Consider the following 23019-nt stretch of genomic DNA (forward strand, 5'->3'; position numbering starts at 1 on the left):
ATCTGCGGAGAACTCAGCAGCCCTAAGAAGTCTGTTAGTCCCCTCCATTACCTTCTTGCCAGAATCTGGCAATAGCTGAGTAAGATGTTGAATCCACACAATGGCTGTTCTGGCCACTATAGAGTTGATTGCCAAAGCTTTTATGGCCATGGCCATAGCCTCGTGGTTTCTCTTCAGAGCCAAGTCAATCTTCTTATCCCAATTGTCCAGGATCGAACCTTGACCATTCTCTGACAGCAGGCCTTAGGATTGTAAGGCTGCTACCGGTCCATCTATCACCAGCACCTGTAACATCTCATTAGCAAATGATGGCAAGTTATACAGTTTTTTTTTTTAAAAAAAATGGGGATTTTACAGTTAGCATTTGGTTTGGCCCATTCTGTCTTTAATTGTCATTCAAAAAACTCAGGGAAGGGGAAAACCTTGTCTGAAGATCAGTAACTGGGGGAAAATTCTGTGTTCTCTTTAGGTTTATTCTTGGAATTAGTCAGAGGGCTGGTCACCTCCTGTTCCTCAGGGGAATCATATAGATCCAAGGCTGCTATCACCTTGGCTAAAAGGGACTAATATTAGACTTGAAAAAATGCACAGCGGGCTCTGGGATGCTCACATCCTCAATCTCTTTGATAAAAATTCCCTTTCCTCCCTCCCAGTATCAGGGACTGAAGGCTGCTCTCTATCAGGGGAGTCTTCTCTGTTGGGTCTAATGCCTAGAGTCTGCTTTCTGGCAGCTTTATTAAGTCAAGAAATCTCTCTTTTGGGGGAAGGAGATCTAGAAGGGGAGCGAGATTGGGAAGCTCGAGAGCCCTCTGTCCCCGCCCGACAGATGGCCATGGTCACCGCCTGTTTGAAAGATTCCAGGAAGTCACAGGGAAGGCCACCCCCAGGGTTAGGTATGTTACTGGACCCCTCCTGGCAATGAAAGGTAAAGTCCTGTGCCTGGTCTGGATGAAGACGCCACACGGCTCTGTCTCCTGTTGGAAGGTTGGTATCTGTGGCATCCGAAGGGCCTGGGAAGTCGCAGCATCAATAGTTGATGCTTCCAGCCAAAATCACACCACTAAAATGGCCGCTACTCCCAGGCAAGGAACAGCAGTGTGGTAAGTCTTCTGCGGACGGGGAAGACCAGCGCCACTTTCTCCCACGATTCTGCAGGTTGTCCTTCAGGGCCACATTACCGGCAGACACAGCAAGCCTGGAGGTCATGCTGGCTCCAGATAGTCCTTCTCTCACAGTCCCAGACTGGGCACTGGAGTATGGACTATCTTCTAAGAAGTTTTTGCAGCAATGCATCCACGTCCTCTTCCCACCACGGCTATTTCCAGAGGCTGTGAAGCTGCCATGATGGAGCTCCCCTTCAGAGGAGGGGGGGGAGAGGTAGAAGGAGCAAAGAAGAAGGTAAGGAAAGATAAAAGAGAAGGATTTTTTTTAACAGTTAAGCAAGATTAAGGATTGAAAGGGAAGAGGAAAAGGCACTCAAGTTGGAAAAATATTTAGAGGAAGAAATAGGCGAAAAAAGGGATAGAGCCCTATCCCATTGCTGATCTTCCTGTCAAGGCAGGAAAGGAACTGAGAAAGGGGTGTTCCCACTCCACAGGAAGAGAAAGAGTTTTGATTCCTGCCTCCCTGATTGGATGGTGGGAAACACCCAAGATGTCCACCTCTGGGGGAGAATAGCAATGTTCTTAATGTTCATTTGAGTTTGAAAATTGGAAGGGAAACATTTGCCCACCACATGATTGTCTGATAAATCATACTGGTACACTTCCTTGGAGGAAGGTTAGGATAAAGTGAGACAGCAAGACCAACCACAGGGCTGTTGTGATAAGAGGAAAACCATGCAAGAAGGACAGAATAAAAACAAACAAAATACAGAGTAATGTTCTAACCCTACTCTGTAATTAGCTAAACATTCACTTCCTTCTTCTGCTTTCCCTAGCAGTCTGAAAGCTAAGCACCATTTTCCTTTCTCCTCTCCTATCTTTCCCTTGTTAGGCAGGGAAGAAGAGAAATAACCTTTGTCCCAACCTGATCAAAAGCTATGCACTACTTCATATGAACAAGCAGAAGGGGGGAATGGGAATAATAGCACTGAGCCCATCCTTTACCTCCTCCCACATCTCAAGTCTGTCAACAGATAAAGTGATCACCTATTAGGACAGCTGATGCCTCAAATTACAGCTGTCCATTATTTTGCTATTACTTACACTTGCATATTACCACCCACAAGTTCAACCATATAAGATACGTTTTTTAAAAAAAGTTGCACAATGTCAGTATGTTGACGAGAAAAAGAAGTGGGCTATAAGATGCCCTTGGCTAAAGGCAAAACAAAAAGGTGAGTCTAAACCAGGTGTTGCCAAACTTGCTTAACATAACAGCTGCATAGATGTTTGAGAACCACAAGACATGAATGTCAGATGTGGAAGGAAGGAAGGAAGGAAGGAAGGAAGGAAGGAAGGAAGGAAGGAAGGAAGGAAGGAAGGAAGGAAGGAAGGAAGGAAGGAAGGAAGGAAGGAAGGAAGGAAGGAAGGAAGGAAGGAAGGAAGGAAGGGAGGGAGGGAGGGAGGGAGGGAGGAGGGGGAGAGAGGTGGAAAGAAAGCAACTTTAACTTTAAATTCCTCCTCCAAGCCATCAGCCGGCTTGGCTTGAAGAAGTGATTTAAAGGAAGAAATGCCTTCTCCAAGCCAGCTGACAGAGCATTGGGGGCTTCAAGAGCCACACAATATGTGTGAAAGAGCCATATGTGGCTCCCGAGCCACAGTTTGGCCATCCCTGGTCTAAACTATGACCACAATTTCAGTAAACAGAGAAGAGTCCACCAGCAGAAAGAAAGACCTATATGGCTGCAACGATTATAACCCACATGGTATAGGAGCACATGCTCTCTTAGCCACTAACCATGTTTAGAAAGAACAAAAAATAGAGTCTTGTCTACAAGAGGCAAAAGCACCCCTCAGTCACATGATTGTATGATCCATTCATTTGTCCCTCTGTGTTTGGAAAGCCTCAACCAATCAAATTTACTGTGACATCTGAATTGCCAGGAATTTGAGTCAATTGCCCCCCTTAAACCTAGATTATGTCCTACAACTGCCTTGTTGTGATGGTAGTTTCAAAACTGATTCAAGGCTTTCTCAGTCATACATGAAGGGAAAGAAGCTCAGTAATAACAAGCTGTGTTCATGCCAATTGTGGACAATTCCACTTGCAAGGGTGTCTGGACAAAACTGGTCTTGAAGAAAAGGTGTTCTCAGGAAGCTTCATGTACACCTGTTCCATAAATACTGTATTTCACAAAATGAAAACCATCAACTTGCACTGATTTTCCTGATCAAAGTATCATGACATGGTGATACTCAAGGAATCTTGAACATACAACTGAATTCTGTTTGCCATATAAAACTGGGTCTTTCAGATGAATTACAAAGAAATTCATGAATTCAATATCAAGTGCAAAATGTACTATTATTTCATTCTGAAGTACCTAAAATCTATTAGATATTACAAAACTAAAATAGATGACAATTTCTTCCCACATATATATAATCTACATTTGTGGCATTTAAATCACACTGAAATGAAAAGGAAGGTAAAAGTGATCTAATATTAATTAAAGACATCAATAGCAGTTTAGTTTTTAAATCTTAGAGGTTTGAAGCTCAATTTCTTGTGGAAATATTGCTAAATCCATCTGAAATGAACACCACTTTTCCATTCCCTTGGTTTTTTAATTCTATTATCTCCCCCTTGAGAATTAATCCATTTCTTTGATGATGAATAAGATGTATAGTGCAAATGACATACTTTTTGAAAAAATCAGGAAACTAAGTAAGGTTCATTTGCTATACCATACAAACAAAATTTATTAGAATCTGAAAATAGCTATTTTTAAGACACTGGCAAACTTTGCATAAGCAGAAACGGCCAAAATCCCGTCTTCTACACATGCTATTGAAGCTACAAAAGCCAGCTCTCTTTTGCCTCTGGATAATCTACAGTCAAATATCCAATATATCAGACAAACATAAACTGCGTAGCACTTACAGAAAATTACAATCATATATTTCATATTATATGAAAGACAAACCCATTTTTATACATAATAGAAGACCTTATCAAAATTTCATACCAGAACTGTATGTCCTGTGAATGGGTACAACCAACAAAGTGGAACAAAACTTGCATACAATGAATATAGTCCAATAGGTTAGCCATAAATCACAGTTATTTAAAGCTGCCAGAACCTCCACACAAGCAAGTTGTTCCCATAATCCAAGAACACTGTCTGGTTCAAGACCATCCAATGATGTTACTTGTCTAGACATTGCTTGTCAGATCTGGCCACCGTTTTGCTCAACACTCTTCGTCAGATAATAGTTTTCTGCATAACCAACTAGTGGATGCTATAAACTGTTGTTGACATCTTTTTTTGACTGGTGCTTCTAAGATGGTATAAAGTCTGTGCAGTCTATGAAGAAAATCCATTCATGTGACACAGAGTTCTGGTATGGAATATTGATAAGGTCTTCGGTCTTCTGATGTATGAAAAATGGGATTCTCTTTTGCTTCTGGTCAGCCTAGAGGCAAAGGGAAAAGACTAGCATATGCAACTGGGAAAAAAGGTCTACACATATACAATGCTGCAGGTTAGGATTAAAGTTAAGACTCACATCAGAAAATCGAGACCTAATGGACTATACAAATATACAATATGAAGACAGAGCACATAAAGATGGCACATCCTTTTGCTACCATCAGTGTTATATTAAATCCTGTGTGTCCTTTTAAAGCAGTGATCCCCAACCTTTTGGCACCAGGGACTGGCAGGGTGGGGGAACTGAATTTAGCCTTCCCCCCCCCCAAAGCCGTGCAGCCTCGCCGCCCCTGCCCCATCCTGCCTCTCCTCCTCCTCCTCCTGCGTCGCCTCCTCCTCCCTCTGTGTTTATTATGTTAAACCAGGGGAAGCGTCTTCCCGGCTCTTTAAAAGCTCACCTTCCCCCCGCCCCGCGTCAGCAGCAGTGAGCGATCTGCTAAACAAGCAGCGCTTCCTTTGCCTATGGAGGCAAGGGCAGCGCGGCTTGTTCAGCGGTTGCTCACAGCTGCTGCCAGTTTCTCCTGCGGATCAGCTGCTACCGCAGGGGAGGGAGATGAGCTTTTAAAGAGCCGGGAAGGCGCTTTCCCAGGCTTAACATAATAAACACAGAGGGAGGAGGAGGAGGCAACACAGGAGGAGGAGGAGGCGGCACGGGGGGGCAAGGGGCTGTGGGGGGGCAGCTTGGCTGGCGGCCCAGTTGCTGATGGGCCACGGACCGGTACCGGTCTGGGGCCCGGTGGTTGGGGATCACTGTTTTAAAGCATATGATGGCAAAAAGTTTCTCTCTTGGTAACCTCTGTGCAAGGCAAACATAATATTACCAAAGTAAAGGGTTGGGGGTAAATGACCAGAGACCAGACTTCAGTCAACATGACTGTGAACTTCACCATATATTTATTTTACATATCTAATTTTAGCTACCAACACTCTAGCTTTGCTTTTGTTTTATTAAGCTTTACAATGTTGACCTTTCATGATCAGAGGGTTTTATATAGATTTATGCTTCTAACCTATACGTATTTAATTATTTCATTTTAAACCACATTCCTTATCCAATGGTGACCAAAAACAGCTTACTTAGCTCTCCACTGCTCTTTTATCCTCACAACAACCCTGTGAGGTAGATTAGGCTGAATGTATGTGACAAGAATTACCCTGCAAGTTTCCATGGCAGAATGGGGATTTGAACTGTGGTCTTCCAGATCCCAGTCTGACACTCTAGCCCTGTTCACAAGTTCCAGTGAACACATAATCTATGTACATAATCTATGTACAATGTCCACTTTATTTTTCTTTATATATGTGTTAAATAATCATGTTACATTTAACACAAGTACAACTAAATGTTTGATTCAAATCACTCATTTATCCAGGTACTGGTCCTTAGTTTAATTAGTTCTATTCATTTATCCAGGTACTGGTCCTTAGTTTTATTTTAGTTCAGGAAATGGTGCAGCTCATGAAATAAAAATGAAACAGCTTGTTTTTTAGACAGTTTGTCTTTGTCATTACCAATTCATTATCACAGTTTTTTCCCAAGTGATAGAGCGTCCTCCCAGCAACATGCCCAGCGTGCTGATGGCACTTCCAGGTGATGTCATTGCATTGGGCATGTCATGGTGCACTGGCGCTTTCTAACCCTCTCGAGGGCCATTTCACACCTTCCCAAACCAAATGAACCAATGAACATGATTCATTCAGAAAATTAAAAAAAAATGAAATGAACCTCCATTTTTGAGTTCCGTGCTCATCCCTAATCCTGACTTGGCTAAGAAACCTCTAAACCTTTGAAACTTCTAAACTCCCTCTAACAAACAGCAGTTAAATAGATCCCCCCCCCCCACTCCCACATCTCTGCTCGTTTCCTTCTTTCTCCTGCTGAAGTTTCCTGATTGACTGTTGCTGGATCTATCTCCAAACCACCACAGTAAGTCACAACTACATACAACTTATCTATATAACATATTAGTCACATAACTAGCTTACCCAGTAGGAGCATAACCACACAACATGTTTTTCCTGTGAATGTCCCTGAGTCGCAAGAGAGGTTTCTTCCTAAAAATCCTGTGCTTCCCAAGCATGAGTGTGGTTCTACTAACAAAGAGGCATGCTCTATTATCCTAGCAGATGGGAAGAGAGAAGGCTTAATTGAGCCACAGAGCACTATTAATAAGCAAACCCCTTCTTTTCCACTCCTAGTGAAGTGAGACCAGAAACCCAAAGAAGACTAATTTATTTATTTAATTTATTTATTTTTGCTGATTTCCAGTCCTCCCTTTCCCAGGCCGGGCTCAGGGCGGATTACAACATAGTAAAACAGTTAAAATCACATCATAAGACAATTAAATTTAAATAGAAAATATTCATAAGATACCTGTTAAAGATTTCACAAAGTAAGCAGTGAGAAAGAAGAGGATTATCAGTATGAATTATTCCTCTATAGTCATAGGGTTGCCAGACAAATGAGGCCTAGGCCTGCATCAAAGGTGACATGACATCACTTCTAGTACATGCTGAAGTGACATCATTGTATCACTGGTGATGCAGGGCTGTTCTGGTATTTGAACAAGAACTCTATGTCACAGTATCCCATTTTCTATCGGAACTACTGATGTATTGATGTATCATTGGTTCCAGCTCTGTTTGTCTTATGGTATGGTTAATCTGTCTTCCACCTGAACTGGAATAATTTTAATTGTTTTATAGTTTTTATTTATTTATTTATTTATTTATTTATTTATTTATTTATTTATATTAAGATTTATACCCCGCCCTTCTCACCTAAGTGTCTCAGGGCGGCTTACAACATAATAATTCAAACACTTCAGTTTAAAACATTTAAAAATACAATTGAACCATAAATTAATAAAAACAAGATAGAATAAAACCGGCGGCCTATAGATACATTTTGTTCCATCCAAGATATTTTTCATTGTCAGTTAATGTCATAGGCCTGCCGGAAGAGGGCTGTCCTACAGGCCCTGCGGAATTGCCCTAGATCCCGCAGGGCCCGCACCTCTTCCGGCAGCTGGTTCCACCAATAAGGTGCCGTTATTGAGAAGGCCCGATCCCTGGTGGATTTTAGACGGGCCTCCTTTGGCCCGGGGACTACCAACAGGTTTTGTGAACCTGAGCGTAGTACTCTCTGGGGAACGTGTGGGGAGAGACGGTCCCTAAGGTAGGCAGGTCCTAGGCCATATAGGGCTTTAAAGGTAATGACCAACACCTTGTACCGGACTCGGAATATTACTGGCAGCCAGTGCAGACCCTGGAGCCCCGGCCGAATGTGCTCCCGTCTTGGGAGCCCTAATAACAGCCGGGCAGCAGCGTTCTGCACTAACTGCAGTTTCCGGGTCCGGCACAAGGGTAGCCCCATGTAGAGGGCATTACAGTAGTCCAGCCTCGAGGTGACCGTAGCATGAATCACTGTTGAATCACATGAATCAATTATTGCTTTAATTGCTAAATGTTAATTATCTATTGTCTACTGTTCTGATTAAATCTGTTGTACTCCACCCTGAGCTCGTTTGCAGGATAGAGCAGAATATAAATTAACAAAATAAATAAATAATAAATAAATGGTAGAGGTCCTTTTTACCACAGAGTTTCTGCCCAAATATTAGAGCAGCCCTACATTGTCAGCAACATGATGACACCACTTCATGTGCACCAGAAGTGACATCACAACATTAACAATAACTGCAAGCCAAGGCCTAGTTTTCCTGCCGGTAATGTGAGGACCCCAGCCTCTCCTCCAGCCAAGACCCCTTCAGATAGCAGGGTCCCATTTTGTTTTGGACTTAGTTTTTATAATAGGCACTCACTTTTATAGTCAGGGGATCTAAAACTCTGGAAGTCTTATAAAGACAATAAGGTTCAACCATGATATTGGAAAATCCTAGGAAAGAAAAGGAAGAGTGTGCTGGATTTAAAACTGATTAAATGTAGTCCCCTCCCCCAGCTGCATAGCATATCCTGTTCAAGGACAAAAATCTTTCAACACTAAGAACATCACCCAATATATTGTCACTGCCCAGAAGGATACTTCATCAAGGCAATGTAAACTATTTCCAACTATAGACAGTTGGGCAGTCCTTAAGTATTGCTAATCCAATCCAGCCACATCAAGAAGACACTGAAACATGCACACCCAGTTCTTTGTCAATATGCTAAAACTGACTTATGGCCATCCGCCCTGAAATGTCACGTTTCCCTACTAATCATTCGGCTACATTTTGACAGCAATTACTACCCAGTCAAAATCAAACTTCATATCTTGGACCAATCATGTTCCAGGAGAGCGAGTTCCCATGTCTAGCTATGGGACCCTTCCTCACCAAAAGACTATCCCAACTTTGTAAAGAGTATCATGTTCACTTGCAACTTGGATTCTCCTACAACCACTTTGCAGGTTCCCTTTTTTCCTCCTTGATACCCTGCTTCTTGAACCTCTGAAGGGGGAATAACCCTGAAACAGGATCTCTCAGCCCCAGCAGGGACCTGGCAACCCTATCTATATTAGGTACAAGAATGCTCCATATACTATTTTTTACTTTAAAGACCATTGTTCATTCAAGCTTGTCTCTCAGTATATAACCCTATTACTATTACAGGATTTTAAGATTACAGTGAAATCCTAGCAACTCAGAATTTTGCACTTAGATTTGGCATTTACCTAAAAGAATTAAAATGCGTACCTAAAATGATGAAAACAGAATGAATTTGCAGATGCATCATGGTAATAAGACAAAATTCATATGTTGACTGATACTTACTAAAGTCACCGGTGAGAAAAACTGCTTCTGCCCCAGGAGCCCATTCCTTGCAGTAGAGCCCTCCATCTACAAACCTATGGATGCCAAAAGCCTGGTAACTCCTTGTGAACTTGTCAAGGCCACCTTCATTGTCCTCAGCATTCTTCAAAATCCGATGAAAGACAGTATACCTTTGAACATAAGAACACATTTAATATTACTGAATAATACCTTACACAAGAATTTTGTTGCTTTACCCACGGCCCAAAAATGTAATCTAGTAAATGCCAAGTAACGGAAGGAAATCAGATTGCAGAACAAGACTTTCCTTAATTATTCTTACACAACTCTATTACAATATAGATATTCTAGTTAATTCCTAGCAATAGGGTTTTACAAAAAAAAAAACCCAAAACAACCAAATAACTTCACTGAAAGTTAGCAATTTCTGAAATATTTCAGTCAATGCAATATCAACTTTTCCTCAGACTAGAAGCTCCAAATGCCTCTTGAATGAATTTTGTTTAAACTGCTGTGCAGGATTCCATTGATATAAAAACACCAGAGAGAGAGTGTGTGTGTATATATATATATTTTGGCCACTGTGTGATACAGAGTGTTGGACTGCATGGGCCATTGGCCTGATCCAACATGGCTTCTCTTATGTTCTTAAGTGAATCATATCATTCTGCTAAAACAAACTGGCCTCAAAACATTCTTTAGAAACATTTTTTCCTTCATAAAACAAAAGCTAAAGCATGGAATTTCTGTTGTAAGATACTCAGTTCCACCTAGTTTAAAAGGGTCATTTGTTCAAAGGAAACATCAATCACAGTGACAACTAAGATATTACACCCTGGGGAAAACGCCACTTCTAAGGAGCAGTCTCAGGTTTATTTAAAGCTCAGGTAAGAAAGAGTCACTTTATACATCATATTAAGAGGCTCCTTAGATTCCCTTTATTGGTTATTTCAATTGATTATATTACCTTTACCTTGCAATGTTAAGCCTTCCCAATAGCTTTTGTTCAGGAGACCATTATTTATCTCACAGCCAGTAAAAACAGTGTCAAAAGAAAAAAACCTCAGGTTAGTGGAGAGGTACATATAATTTTCTTTTTCCACAAACAGGGACCCTGGTGTTACATCCGGGAAATTCGTATTGTGCATCAAACTTGTTGGATGATTTCTGTAACCTCTACCGTTAGATTCTCTTATTATGCATAGCACAGCAAAGCACAATCTTTCTTACAAGAGCCTCCAAATATAAAGTTGCCTTCTCAACAAATATGTATGACAGCTGATGGAATTTTAAAGCTTGTTACGATTTCATTTGAATGCATAAAATATGTTGAACAAGAGGGATGAAAAAAACATGGAGAAAGAAGTTCAAAACACAGCAAGACAGCAATTTAGTGCAACTCACTTCCCCCCATCTGCCTATGTTAGAAAAGTAAGAAGGTATGTGGGGCAGGAACATCCTCTGCTCCCACAGCACAGTATGTTTTCAGCTTGCTTACACTACCAGTAAAATATACATAACCCTGTCTCTGTTGAATTTAGGGGATAAAGGGCCCTGTGAGAGAGCTGTAAGAGACTCGGGGGAAGGGGGGGGAGAATCCTGAGGGGAGATAGTTTTGAGGAGGAAAAGGAGAAAAGCCATCTGGGTTCAGGTGCAGAAAACTTGAAAAGGAGCCTTGAGAGAGGTGCAGCCCCCAGAAATATGCAGCAACACAAAAAGCCCAAGACCAGCAGCACACCTACACAGAGAGCCAGCCAAGCCACAGTAGACTGAGTATGAAAGGCTTTCTAAAGGCCTTAGTCACAATAAAAGGCTCTAACCACCTCTTTGGTTCCAGCTTTTAAGTTGCATTGTTTTGTATAAACTTCGTATAGGAGAGGCCTAGGCTGACACTGCTGTGACATCAGTGATCGCACTTCAAGCACACATTGGAAGTGACAACACTGTGCTGCAGCCATGCAGGGAGGCTCTGATATTTGGACAAAAACTCTATGGTAGAAGCCATTTTTACCATAGAGTTTTTGCCCAATTACCAGAGTGTCCTACATCATCATGACATAGGATTGCCACATCTAACTCAGAACATATCTGGGAACTTTAGAGATGGGGCCAGGACACTTTGGGGGTGGAGCCAGGAGACTTTCCCATTCCCTAATATAAATAAAAATACGGCAGCGCAGTTCCCCTGAATACAGTCTTCATTCCCTCACCCCCAGTAGCTGGCTGTACTTCCACTTCCCCTCTCTCTCTCTCACACACACACACACACACACACACAAACTCAAAGCAGCCAAAATAAACACATCTTAGAAGCATACACTTTGTGGGGCAATTTGTTCACTATGGGAGTTGTTGAATGCTGTGTACTCAATCAAGTTCTTCAGACTAACACCAGGAAACCAGAGGTTCTACTTTACTATTTACTCTCTATTTTTCTGTGCAAATGTGTTCTGGAGGGAATGTAAAATAAACCGAGGAACAGGGCTGCTTCCCTTTCCTTTCTAACAACAGCCACGTTGTTCTGCAAGCTCCCCCCACCCCCATTCAGCCTGGTTCTGGAAATTTAAAGGCACACACACCTTTCTAAAAGCAAGCTGGCCCCAAGCATCTTAAGCCTTCTGAGGTGGAAATGCATATGGTGGCTGTTGGGGTAGGGCTTCCCCTCAACGGCCAGCTGGCTGGGGGTGGGGAGAGTCTACAAAACCAGGTTATCCCCTGCTAGGACCTGGGGACTGGCAAACGTATAATGACATAATGGCATCACTTCCAGCATGAGCTGAAAGTGACACAATCCTAGGCCTGCCAGTGCTGACAGTAAGTCTCCCACTGGCCAATAGATTGGCAGTGGGGGCCTGGTAGTCCTAGTTATAGGTGATTGGAGGGATCTCAACGTTCTGTTTGATTGCCCCATTAGGAATTGGAGGACAGTGGGTAGAAACACCACTGTGTTCTTGTCACTTTCCTTCCATTAGCCATCCCAACATCTGTAATTCCCGCCCCCCTCAACTGGGGCTGGTGAGAGAAATTGGAGTTACATGTAAATATAAATTACATAGATAAGGAAGATTTTCAAAGTTCAAAGCAAGGTTCAAGTCCAGTAGTACCTTAAAGAACAGATATCCAGGGTATAAGCTTTCATTAGTCAAAGGTTCCTTTTTTAAAATACTATTGAGAGGAGTATATTTCAATCAAGTAAAGCAGAAACTGCTATTGTGCACACCAGACTGAACTTTAGAAAAAATTAAAAGTTGTGGGTGCAGATTTTTCAGGCCATAATATTAAGGCTTGATCTTGCTATTCCTCTGGGAAACACATTGAGGCTCATAGCTAGAAAGAAGCAGCTACTAATGAATACCATTCACTGGAAATATAACAGCCAGAAGAAGTCCATGCAAATGTTTTGCAGAGGAACACACTTCTGAAATAATTGCCCAATGAACAGCTCTAAGTGCCTACATTGGTTTTCTTGCTAAAAATTACAAAGAAAGCACCTTTCCTCTGTTTAGCATAAACACCACCGCAAGTTTTTAACCACTGCAGTCTCTTATCTTACCAGTCACCATTTACACCCATAACCAAAAAAAAACTTTAGAAGAGCAAATAAACCAGTACATTGGAGTACATGATTGCTGAATTGTATATCTACACAGATATATTTATGTTCAGATTTTAGTAACTTCCATTGGCTCAACTGTTCACTACAATTTCATTTTTGATTAATTCTACGATATATGAAGCCTTGCAAACTGCTCACAGAACATTTTAGTAAAAAATTAAATAACAGAGAATGTATATCATGCAAAGTGAATTAAATTTAAATACCTAGTCTTACATAAATAATCTGCGTGTGTATTAGAAACCCACCATCAAAGAACTGATCAATAAGTTCAATCAGTATGTGAAATTCAACTCCTAACCCATCCAACTTTCCCTTGCTTCCTGGCCCTTGTTGAACTGTCAGTGTTATCTGTCATGTGCTATGTAACGGAAGCTTTTTCCAGAGCCCCTTCTTACCTCAATTTTATATCTATGTATATTCGAGGTATTCTCATCCAATCAGCCACAAGCAGCTAGCAACTTCTCACAAGAGTCCAGCTAAACTACTTAAGAAATTAGCATTTTGGAGCCTTTGAACTGCTAGATATGGAAAAGCCAGGGTTTGATCTTTTGATTTCATTCTAGTAACAGCACAGCAATTCTCTGGCACAAAAAGCCTTCTGCTGAAAGAAGCCTCCCCCATTAGTGGAATGGAATCATAAGCTCAAGTCCCATGTTTATTTCAAAAATAATTTTTGGAAAGGAAATTTAGTTTTCCTTAAAAGGTCTTTTTTTTCCCCCTTGGTTATGTCAGCTGAAAATCCAGTGATGGATCACTAACCGTTAGAGTGGTTCCGCAGTGGAACATGCTTCCTTGAGAGGTGGTGGGATCTCCTTCCTTGGAGGTTTTTAAACAGAGGCTAAATGGCCATCTGACAGCAATGACGATCCTGTGACTTTAGGAGGAGGTATTTGTGAGTTTCCTGCATTGTGCAGGGGGTTGGACTAGATGCCCCTGGAGGTCCCTTCTACTCTATGATTCTATGGTTCTATTCTATGATTCATTCCAGGTTAGTAGAAAGAAAGAAAAATATTAGGGGGAAAAGAGACAATTGTGACAAAAGGTTTTATACATACTTTTGTTTCCATGTTCTAATTTATACTCTTTTTCCTGTGGGTGCCAAACATACAATTCTGAAGATTAATAGGGGCAGTAAAATGTATGCACCATGATCTTAAAATTGGTAGACAAGTATTAAGTCATTTGCTTCCCAATGGAATCTGAGAAATACAGACCTGATAGCTGTCAGTATTGCAATGGCCAGATCCTCCTGCCTTAGACCTTTCTAGCCTATCTCATATGACATGCTTTTTACTCACTCAAAGACCCTACCACCCTCCACAACCTTTCATACAGTGTTAGGGTTACAGGTAGGTCAGGCCATCACAGGTCACCACCCATCTAGCTTCTGTAAAAACACAGAGAAAGCCCTGACTCTTTCACACACTAGGTCCCTTCTCTCTCATTCGGAGAGACACCACAAGACAGAATGACTTAGTTCTCTTTAACAACAATCAATCAATCATTTTATTTATATCCCGCTTTCCCTGCCGAAGCAGACTCAGGGCAGCTAACAACATTAGATCAAATATATTAAGTTATACAACAGTATTTAAAAACAGTAACTAATATAACAATTTAATTAAAATTAACAATTTAATTAAAATTTTAAGCTTATTAAAATTAACATCCTGGTGCTATTTCAACAGATGGTAAAATTACTTAAGCTGTCTCTTTCTTTTAATCGGTGAAGGCCCTCCCGAAAAGAATGGTCTTGCAGGCCCTGCGAAACTGATCAAAGTCCCGCAGGGCCCGCGTTTCTTCCGGGAGCTGATTCCATAGGTGTGGAGCCACAACAGAGAAGGCCCGCATGCGGGTACTCTGTAGTTTTACCTCTTTCGGCCCGGGGATGGTCAGCAGGTTCTTCCCTGCTGACCTCAGTGCTCTCTGGGGTTCATATGGGGAGAGACAGTCCCTCAGGTAGGCAGGTCCTCGGCCATATAGGGCTTTAAAGGTAATAACCAGTAATAACCAGCACTTTGTAACAAATCCGGTATGTAACTGGCAACCAGTGCAGTCCGCGCAGCCCTGGCTGTATGTGCTCCCATTTTGGGAGCCCCAATAGCAGCCTAGCCACCGTTTTCTGCACCAGCTGCAGCTTCCGGGTTCGGCACAGAGGCAGCCCCATGTAGAGGGCATTACAGTAATCCAGTCTCCAGGTGATCGTTGCATGAATCACTGTTGCCAGGTTCTGGCGCTCTAGGAAGGGAGCCAACTGCCTTGCCTGCCTCAGATGAAAAAAGGCTGACTTAGCAGTGGCTGCTATCTGGGTCTCCATTGATAATGAAGGCTCCAGTAGAACTCCCAAGTTCCTGACCCGTCAAAAACCGGGAGAGATATTTCCCTCCCCAGAACACCCCGACCCAGGCACAGGACTTCTGTCTTCGCTGGATTCAGCTTCAACCCACTCAGCCTTAACCAAGTTGCCACGGCCTGCAGTGCCAGGTCCAAATTCCCTGGGACGCAGCCAGGCTGGCCATCCATTAGCAGATAGAGCTGGGTGTCATCCGCATACTGGTGACACCCAAGCCCATGCCTCCGGGCAATCTGGGCAAGGGGGTGCATATAGATATTAAATAGCATCAGTGAGAGAACTGCTCCCTGAGGCACCCCACACTCTAGTGTATGCCTCTGGGACAGCTCACCCCCGATTGCCACCCTTTGTCCCCGATCCTCGAGGAAGGAAGAGAGCCATTGTAAAGCCAACCCCCTAACCCCTACGTCGACGAGGCGGCGGGACAGTAGCCGATGGTCGACCGTGTCGAACGCGGCCGACAGATCTAACAGCATCAGCACCGCCACACCGCCAGCCCCAGTGCACATGCCCACCCGGTGGGCGTGAATATCCCACCAGTTCCTTCCTGCCGCCACCTACCAAGAGTACCATGACTGACAGCAGAGGGGAAGGAGGGAAGGTAGTGTGAATGCACAGATGACCACTCGAAGATCATCAGTTACAGGTAGGAAACCTGCTTATCTTCTTCATGGTCTCTGTGCTTCACACTCATGGGAGATTAGCAAGCTAGGCTTACCTGGAGGAGGGAGCAGGCGGTTATGCAGAAATAGTGGCTTGAAGGACCAGGGCACCCAGCTGTGCTCTGTGATGCTTCCGGACATCCAGGGCATAATGTCGTATGAAGACATGAAGAGATGCCCAGGTTGCAGCCAAGCAGATGTCCGCCAAGGAAGCACCCTTCAGAAATGCTGTGGACGTGGCCATAGCCCTAGTGGAATGTGCACGGAGTGGCCCTGGCAAGGGACACTTAGCCAACAGATAGCAGAGTTTAATGGCTTCCGTGAAAGCCTCTGTGCAGAGATCCTGGAGCCCAATCTAGGGGCCGCATAGGAGACAAATAAATTGGAATCCTTCCTAAATGGCTTGGTGCAATGCAGAAAAAACAACAAAGCCCTCTTAACATCCAAGGCGTGCTGACGTCTCTTTTCCGCAGAAGAAGGAGAAGGGTAAAAAGTAGGCAGAAAGACTTCCAAATTGAGGTGGAAACTAGACACCACCTTAGGGAGGAACGAGATGTCCGAGGCCAAGGACACCCCATTGTCCTGAAAAGAAATGTATGGAACATCACACCGCAGAGCCACTAGCTCACCTGCCCTCCTAGCCATAGTGACAGCCACTAAGAAATCAGTCTTCCAGGCTAGAAGATGCAGCAGGCAGGTAGCCAAGGGTTCAAAGGGGCGCCTCGAGAGCCGGTCAAGGGTCAGCATCAGATCCCAAGCAGAAGGAACCTTAGACGGCGGGTGAAGCCGCAGAAGACCCTTCAAAAATGTTTTGTATGCTGGTGTATAAAAACCGATGCACCATTCACAGGGTTGTGATGAACCGAGATGGCAGCCAGATATACTCGAATCGAGGAATGATTAAGTCCAGCATCAACAAGGGATAGTAAAAACTCAAACACAAACTCAAGACCAGCCGAACATGCATCCGCACCCTTGTCCCACAAAAAAGACAGGAACCTAGACCACTTTCCCACATAGGAGCGGTGATATCTTTCTACTGCTCAACATAACATGTTGCACTCTGTCAGAGAATTCTAGAAGCTGACCCTCCAAGCTATCAATTTGAGATGAGGGATGTTGTGGTGAAACAGGCAGTCGCCTTGAGCCAAACGGAGGTCTGGTTCCAATGGAAACTTGCGGTGACACCCCCTTGCCATGGCTAGAAGGACAGGAAACCAAGTCTGTCGAGGCCACCATGGAGCAACAAAGATGCACTCTGGACGCTCCTGAGCCAATTTGTGAAGCACTCTGGTGAGAAGAGGCAATGATGAAAACCGGTATAAGAACTTGCCCACCTAGGGAAGTAGAAGACCGTCCCCTAGGGACCTTGGGTCCGTCCCTCCTCTGGAGCAAAAATGTTCACACTTTGATTGTTCGCCGTGGCAAAAACATCTATTCTGGGATGACCCCGCTCCCGGAACAGAGGTTCGACGTATCTCCAGTTCATCTTCCATTTGTGATGGGAGACGTCTTCCCTGCTCAGGGAGTCCGCCCGAGTGTTGAGCTCCCCTGGCAGATGGGTGGCTACAATGAAGGTCTGAGAAGCTATGCAGGTCTCCCAAAGCCGCATCACCAACACACACAGCCTTCTGAACACAGTCCCCCCTTGATGATTTAGATAACTGACAGCCGTCGTGTTGCTCAACATCACAGCTATGGTCTGACCATAGATTAAAGGTAGAAATGACCTCAAGGTCAGATGGACTGCCATGAGCTCTAAGAAATTTGATATGATGGTGAGCCATTGACGAGGGCCATGGGCCGCCTATGCAGAGATCTTTGAGGTGCACTCCCCATTCCCACAGCGATGCATCTGTTGTTATCGTGAGTGGGGAGAGGGAGAGATGAAATGGAGCTCCCCCGCAAAGATTGAACTTCATCCTCCACCAATCCACAGAGCGAAGCATCAGCAAAGGAACCTGCAGAATCTTGAATGGGAGGTCTCTCATCGGATTGTAATTCCTGATGAACCAGAGCTGAAGGATTCACATCCTCAGCCTCGCGAAGCACAGAACACTGGTAGTAGCCGCCATGAGCCCCAAGAGACGTTGGATCTGCAGAACAGAAGCGCATCTCACCGCCTGAAGGAGTTGAACTAGGGAGATGATATCCAATGCTCAGGAATCTGGAAGAAATGCTAGGTGCTGGTTGGTGTCCAAAATCACTCCTATAAACTGAACTCTTTGCGCTGGGATCAGGTGAGACTTCTTCTCGTTCACCAGAAGTCCTAGTGCACTCAAAAGGTTGGTAATCACTTGCAGATGTGCTCTAAGAGAAGCTTCGGACACAGCAACCACCAACCAATCGTCTATGTAGGGAAAAAGGAAGATATTCCGGAGACGAAGGTAAGACACTACAACAACCATGGCCTTCGTGAAGACCCTGGGGGCAGTAGAGAGCCCAAAAGGGAGAACCTGGTATTGAAAATGGTGCGTCCCAATGGCAAACCAAAGAAACCTCCTGGGACTGGGGAGGATGCTGATGTGGAAGTAAGCATCCTTCAAGTCCAGAGTAGCCATCCAATCTCCCTTGCTGATGAGTGGAAGGATGCTTTGTAGAGTCAGCATTCTGAACTTCTGATAAGCGATGAATTCGTTCAGGCCCCTCAGATCCATGATCGGATGAAGACCACCATCCCACTTGGGAACCGTGAAGTACCTGGAGTAGAACCCGACCCTTGAGATGATTGGGAACAGGTTCTATTGCTGGCTTGCTGAGCAGATTTTGAACTTCCTCCAGTAAAACCGCTGTAGGGTGTGTGATCACCAATCTGGGATAAGAAGGGAGCTGAACAAATTCTATCACATAACCCTCCTGTATGATGGACAAGACCCACTTGTGGGTGGTGATCTGCTGCCATGCTTGCAGAAATCTGTAGAGGCGGGTGGGCCCAGAGGAGGGGGGGGGATGCCAAAGTCAAAGTCCCTGCTTAGAATTCCTGCCAGCCTTGGACTTTTCCACGTGAAAGGAGAAAGAAGAAAACTTTGTCTTCCCTCCTGCAGCGAAGGAACTCTTGGCCTCATGCTGTCCCGTACGTGAATTCTACAAACTCTCAGGGGATTTAGTGTGGTAGGGCTTCTTAGGCGATTGCTTGGACCATGGATGAGACTTGCCAGGGCGAGAGGAAGAGGAAGGTACTCCCAGATTACGAGACGTCTTAATGCTCTTGTCCATTTCTTGTAGGACCGCATCCGTAGTAGAGCTGAAGAGACCCTCACCTTCAAAAGGGAGATCCTCGACCCAGGATCTTGTGTCGAACTGGAGAGCAGTGGCCCGAAGCCAAGAATGATGACACAACATAATGGCTGAGGTAAGCATCTTAGCTGCAGTGTCCACCATATGTTTTGAAGCCTGCAGCTGTTGTTTTGCCAGGAGCATTCCCTCCCTCTGGGCCTTTTTGGCCCAACGTGCGCTTATCTTCAGGCAGAGAAGCTAGGAGTGGTGAGAGCTGTTCCCAGAAGGAATACTGGTATCTCGCCATGCAGGCAGAATAATTAGAAATTTTAATTCCAAGCGTGCCCGCCGAATAAAAGCACCTGCCAAAAATATCAATCCTCTTCCCCTCTTTATCTGGAAGCGAGGTGTGGGTCTTCTTGGCCTCAGACGAGGACAACACTACTACAGAGTTGGGGCGTGGATGGTTAAAGAGAAACTCTGCGCCATGTTCCTGGACTCTATACATATGATTCATATGCTTGGATGAGATAGAGGTTGAGGCAGGCTTGGACCAAGGATCTTTGATGGCTTGCAAGATGACCTTAGTAATGGGAAGGGCTACCGCTGTGGAAGTGTCCTTCTGCATAACGTCAAAGACTGTGTCGTCAATGACCGGTTGAGGCTGGACCACAGGCAAAGACAAGGAATGTACCATTCTTTTAATAAGATCCTCATATGACTTCAAATCTTCAGGAGAGATTGGAAGATCCTCAGCTATTCTGGATTCTGGGGACGATCCCTCCTGCTGATGGCCCGACTGCTCTTCCCCATCGTCATCTGAGGTTGATGGCGATGAAAATATGCTCTCAGCCGATGGTAAACCTGGGGCGTCAACAGCAATCCTAGTCAAGGAGGTTTTCTCGACATCGGGATCACTGAAGCGTGCCAGCTTCCTGACCAACTTCGAGGTCGACATAGGCATCAATGAACCTTGGCGACCTGGTGGAGAGTGTGCCGAGACTCTAGAGTGGTGCAAGGCCTCCGAGTGCCGATCCCAGTCTGGGTTCTGAGGAGGGTACCAAGGGTATGGCGAATTATAGGGATAGCCCCCAAACGGATAAGCCCACAGTCGCAGGTCCCAGTTAGGCAGAGGATGAGGATGTCTAAAAGGGTCCGAAGGCTCCCCAAATCTCTCAGGCTGAATCAAGGCATCATCGGTGTTGAGCGATCCCTCGGCTGTGAGACTTCTAAGTCCGATGCCGAGCTAGGATCGCTACCCTCCTTTGAGTCTACCGACCGTTCTATAGGGTCGACCTCCTGGTCGGAGTCGGAAAGGGAAGTCTGTGGAACATCCATCAGACCCAAGGGGCTCTTCGGTCAAATCAGTGAAGCAAGGATTTTCTCCGGAGGCTCCCCCGAAATTATCGCCGAGTCCTTCAGTGGCGGAGAAGGGGTCTGCCTGTCTTGGCGCCTCTTTTTCTTCTTATGCTTCCTGAGCTCAACAGAGCGAGAGTCCCGGGTCCCTTTGGCCTTCTTGGCCAGGGTCGATAGTTCCGACTGGGATGCCGAGCCCGCACGCTTGTGGGGGCCGTCAGTTCCTTTGAATGGTTGGGTCGGTTGGCTCGACAATGAGACCAGAACCGATATCGATGCCAGGGTGGCCATCGAAGTGCTAGTTGATGTCGACATCTGTGGTGTGAGAGTCAATTTTACCAGTGCCGCCGAAAGTCTTGCCGCTCGCTTTTTCTCATCTGCTTGGAAAATTTCAAGCAGTGATGACAGGATTCCACCCGATGACCTTCCCCAAGGCACAGCAGACAAAGAGAATGTCCGTCCGGAGGAGGGATCTTGCTCCCACACTTAAGGCACCTCTTGAAAAAAACCCAACGCTTTTCCATAGACAGGGATGGGGGGAAAGGGCGGGGGGAAACCCCAAAGGGTTGAAACAACCAACTAATAGTCTCTAATAATATATAACAGGAACCAAGAACAAAAAAAAACCCGAAGAGAAACCCGGAAAAGGAGAAGGTAAATAACTACCGACCGGAGTGACGAAAACACGTCTATCCAATGCGGCGGTAAAGAAGGAACAGGTTCGTAAAGATGCCATGTTTTCCTACCCCATTATTAGCTTCATTCTCAAACTTTATCCATTTCTGATCCCCTTCCTTCTCTATCTCTAATAATGCCTTAAGCTGAAATGCTTCATAGTAATTAATTATATCTGGAACTCCCCATCCAAGTTCCGATTGATGGTTGTATGCTAATTTTTTGGGGATTCTAAGTTTCCTACTTCCAAATATCCATTCCCTTATTTTAGTGTTCCAGTTAATCATTTTTTGCTTACCTAACTCCAATGGTATCGTTTGAAAAAGGTACAACAACCTTGGCAGCCAAAACATTGATACACTCTTTATTTTAGTGGTCAGACTCATCGTCCTTTTCCCCCACTGCTGCATATCCCTCTCTATCTTCTCCCAGATTTTTTTATAATTTCCTTCCACTATCCTGTTGATATTTTTATAGATTTCTATCCCTAAATATTTAAATTTCTTAACTCCCATCCCCATATTAGTTATCCTATTAATTTCTTTCCTTTCATCCAATCCAACATTAAAGTACATTATTTCTGACTTTTCCATATTTATTCTTAGACCTGATGCGCCTTCAAAATCCTCTAATATAATTTTCGTTTCCCTAATGGCTTCTTTCGGGTTAGATATTGTCATAATTAAATCATCTGCAAACAAGTTGATTTTTATTTCCTCCTTTCCCATTCTACAACCTTCTATTCTGCCTGAATTCCTAATTCTTTCTGCTAATTGCTCTATCGCCATTATAAATAAGGATGGGGAAAGTGGACACCCCTGCCTTACCCCTCTCTCAATTGAGAACTGATCCGTATGCCCATTATTTACTCTTACCACTGCTGACCCCTCCCTATAGACCTTAGGCTTTTAAGAATAGTGGCCCAATCCCATACTTCTTCATTATGGACCATAAGAATTCATGGGACAACGTATCAAATGCCTTATATACATCTAATTTAAGCAAAGCAAGTTGCCCAGAATGTCTATGGTACAATATGTTTAATATATTCCTTATAGGATGTGCAATACTCCTATTCTTCACAAATCCATATTGATCCTCTTTTATTATATCAGGTAATATGTTCCTTAGTCTATTTGCTAAAACGTTAGCAAATATTTTGTAGTCCTGGTTAAGTAGGCTTATTGGTCTATATGAACCCACTTCCCGAGGATCTTTCTGAGGTTTTAATATTAAAGTTATTTCAGCCATTCTCCAAGAGTCAGGAGCTTTTCCTCCCCTCAATATAGCATTGAACACTTGTTGTAATTCCGGGATCAGTAACTCCTTCATCTCCTTATAAAAATCTGCAGTAAAGCCATCTGGCCCCGGGGATTTACCCACTTTTAAATTGTTCACAACTTCCTCTATTTCTTGAACTGTTATTTCCTTCTCCAAACTCTCTTTATTTATGTCTTTCAACCCTTCTCCACTTTTTTCAATATGTTCCGTTATATTCCTCCTGGCATATAAATCCTTATAGAATTCTTGAAACGCTTGTCTAATTTCTCTTGGGTTCTGCATGACCCTTCCTTGTCTTCTTATACCTTCCACCTTTTGCTTTTCTTTCCTATTCTTGAAATAATTAGCCAGTCTCCTAATGGAATTTATTGAATCTCTTTGAAACTCATTTCTTACCATGGTTTGTTTCTTCCATAATGCCCTCGAATCTATAAAGTCCAATTGTTTCCTAATCTCTTCAATCTTTTTTTTTCCTATCAGGGCAG

The 23019-nt window shown here is 43.9% G+C and overlaps 1 protein-coding gene across 2 annotated transcripts in view; it reads right to left on the minus strand.

Annotated features, from left to right (window-relative positions):
• The window catches only part of GBE1 (1,4-alpha-glucan branching enzyme 1), a 349834-nt gene that overhangs the window by 276532 nt on the left and 50283 nt on the right, over positions 1-23019 (minus strand). For both annotated transcript variants that reach the window (XM_060234428.1, XM_060234427.1), the window contains exon 2: positions 9373-9542. In XM_060234428.1, the coding sequence (XP_060090411.1) occupies positions 9373-9542 (170 nt within the window). The remainder of the gene's footprint in view (positions 1-9372; positions 9543-23019) is intronic.

Source organism: Heteronotia binoei, chromosome 3 (assembly GCF_032191835.1).
Source record: "Heteronotia binoei isolate CCM8104 ecotype False Entrance Well chromosome 3, APGP_CSIRO_Hbin_v1, whole genome shotgun sequence".
NCBI classification, from domain to species: domain Eukaryota; kingdom Metazoa; phylum Chordata; class Lepidosauria; order Squamata; family Gekkonidae; genus Heteronotia; species Heteronotia binoei.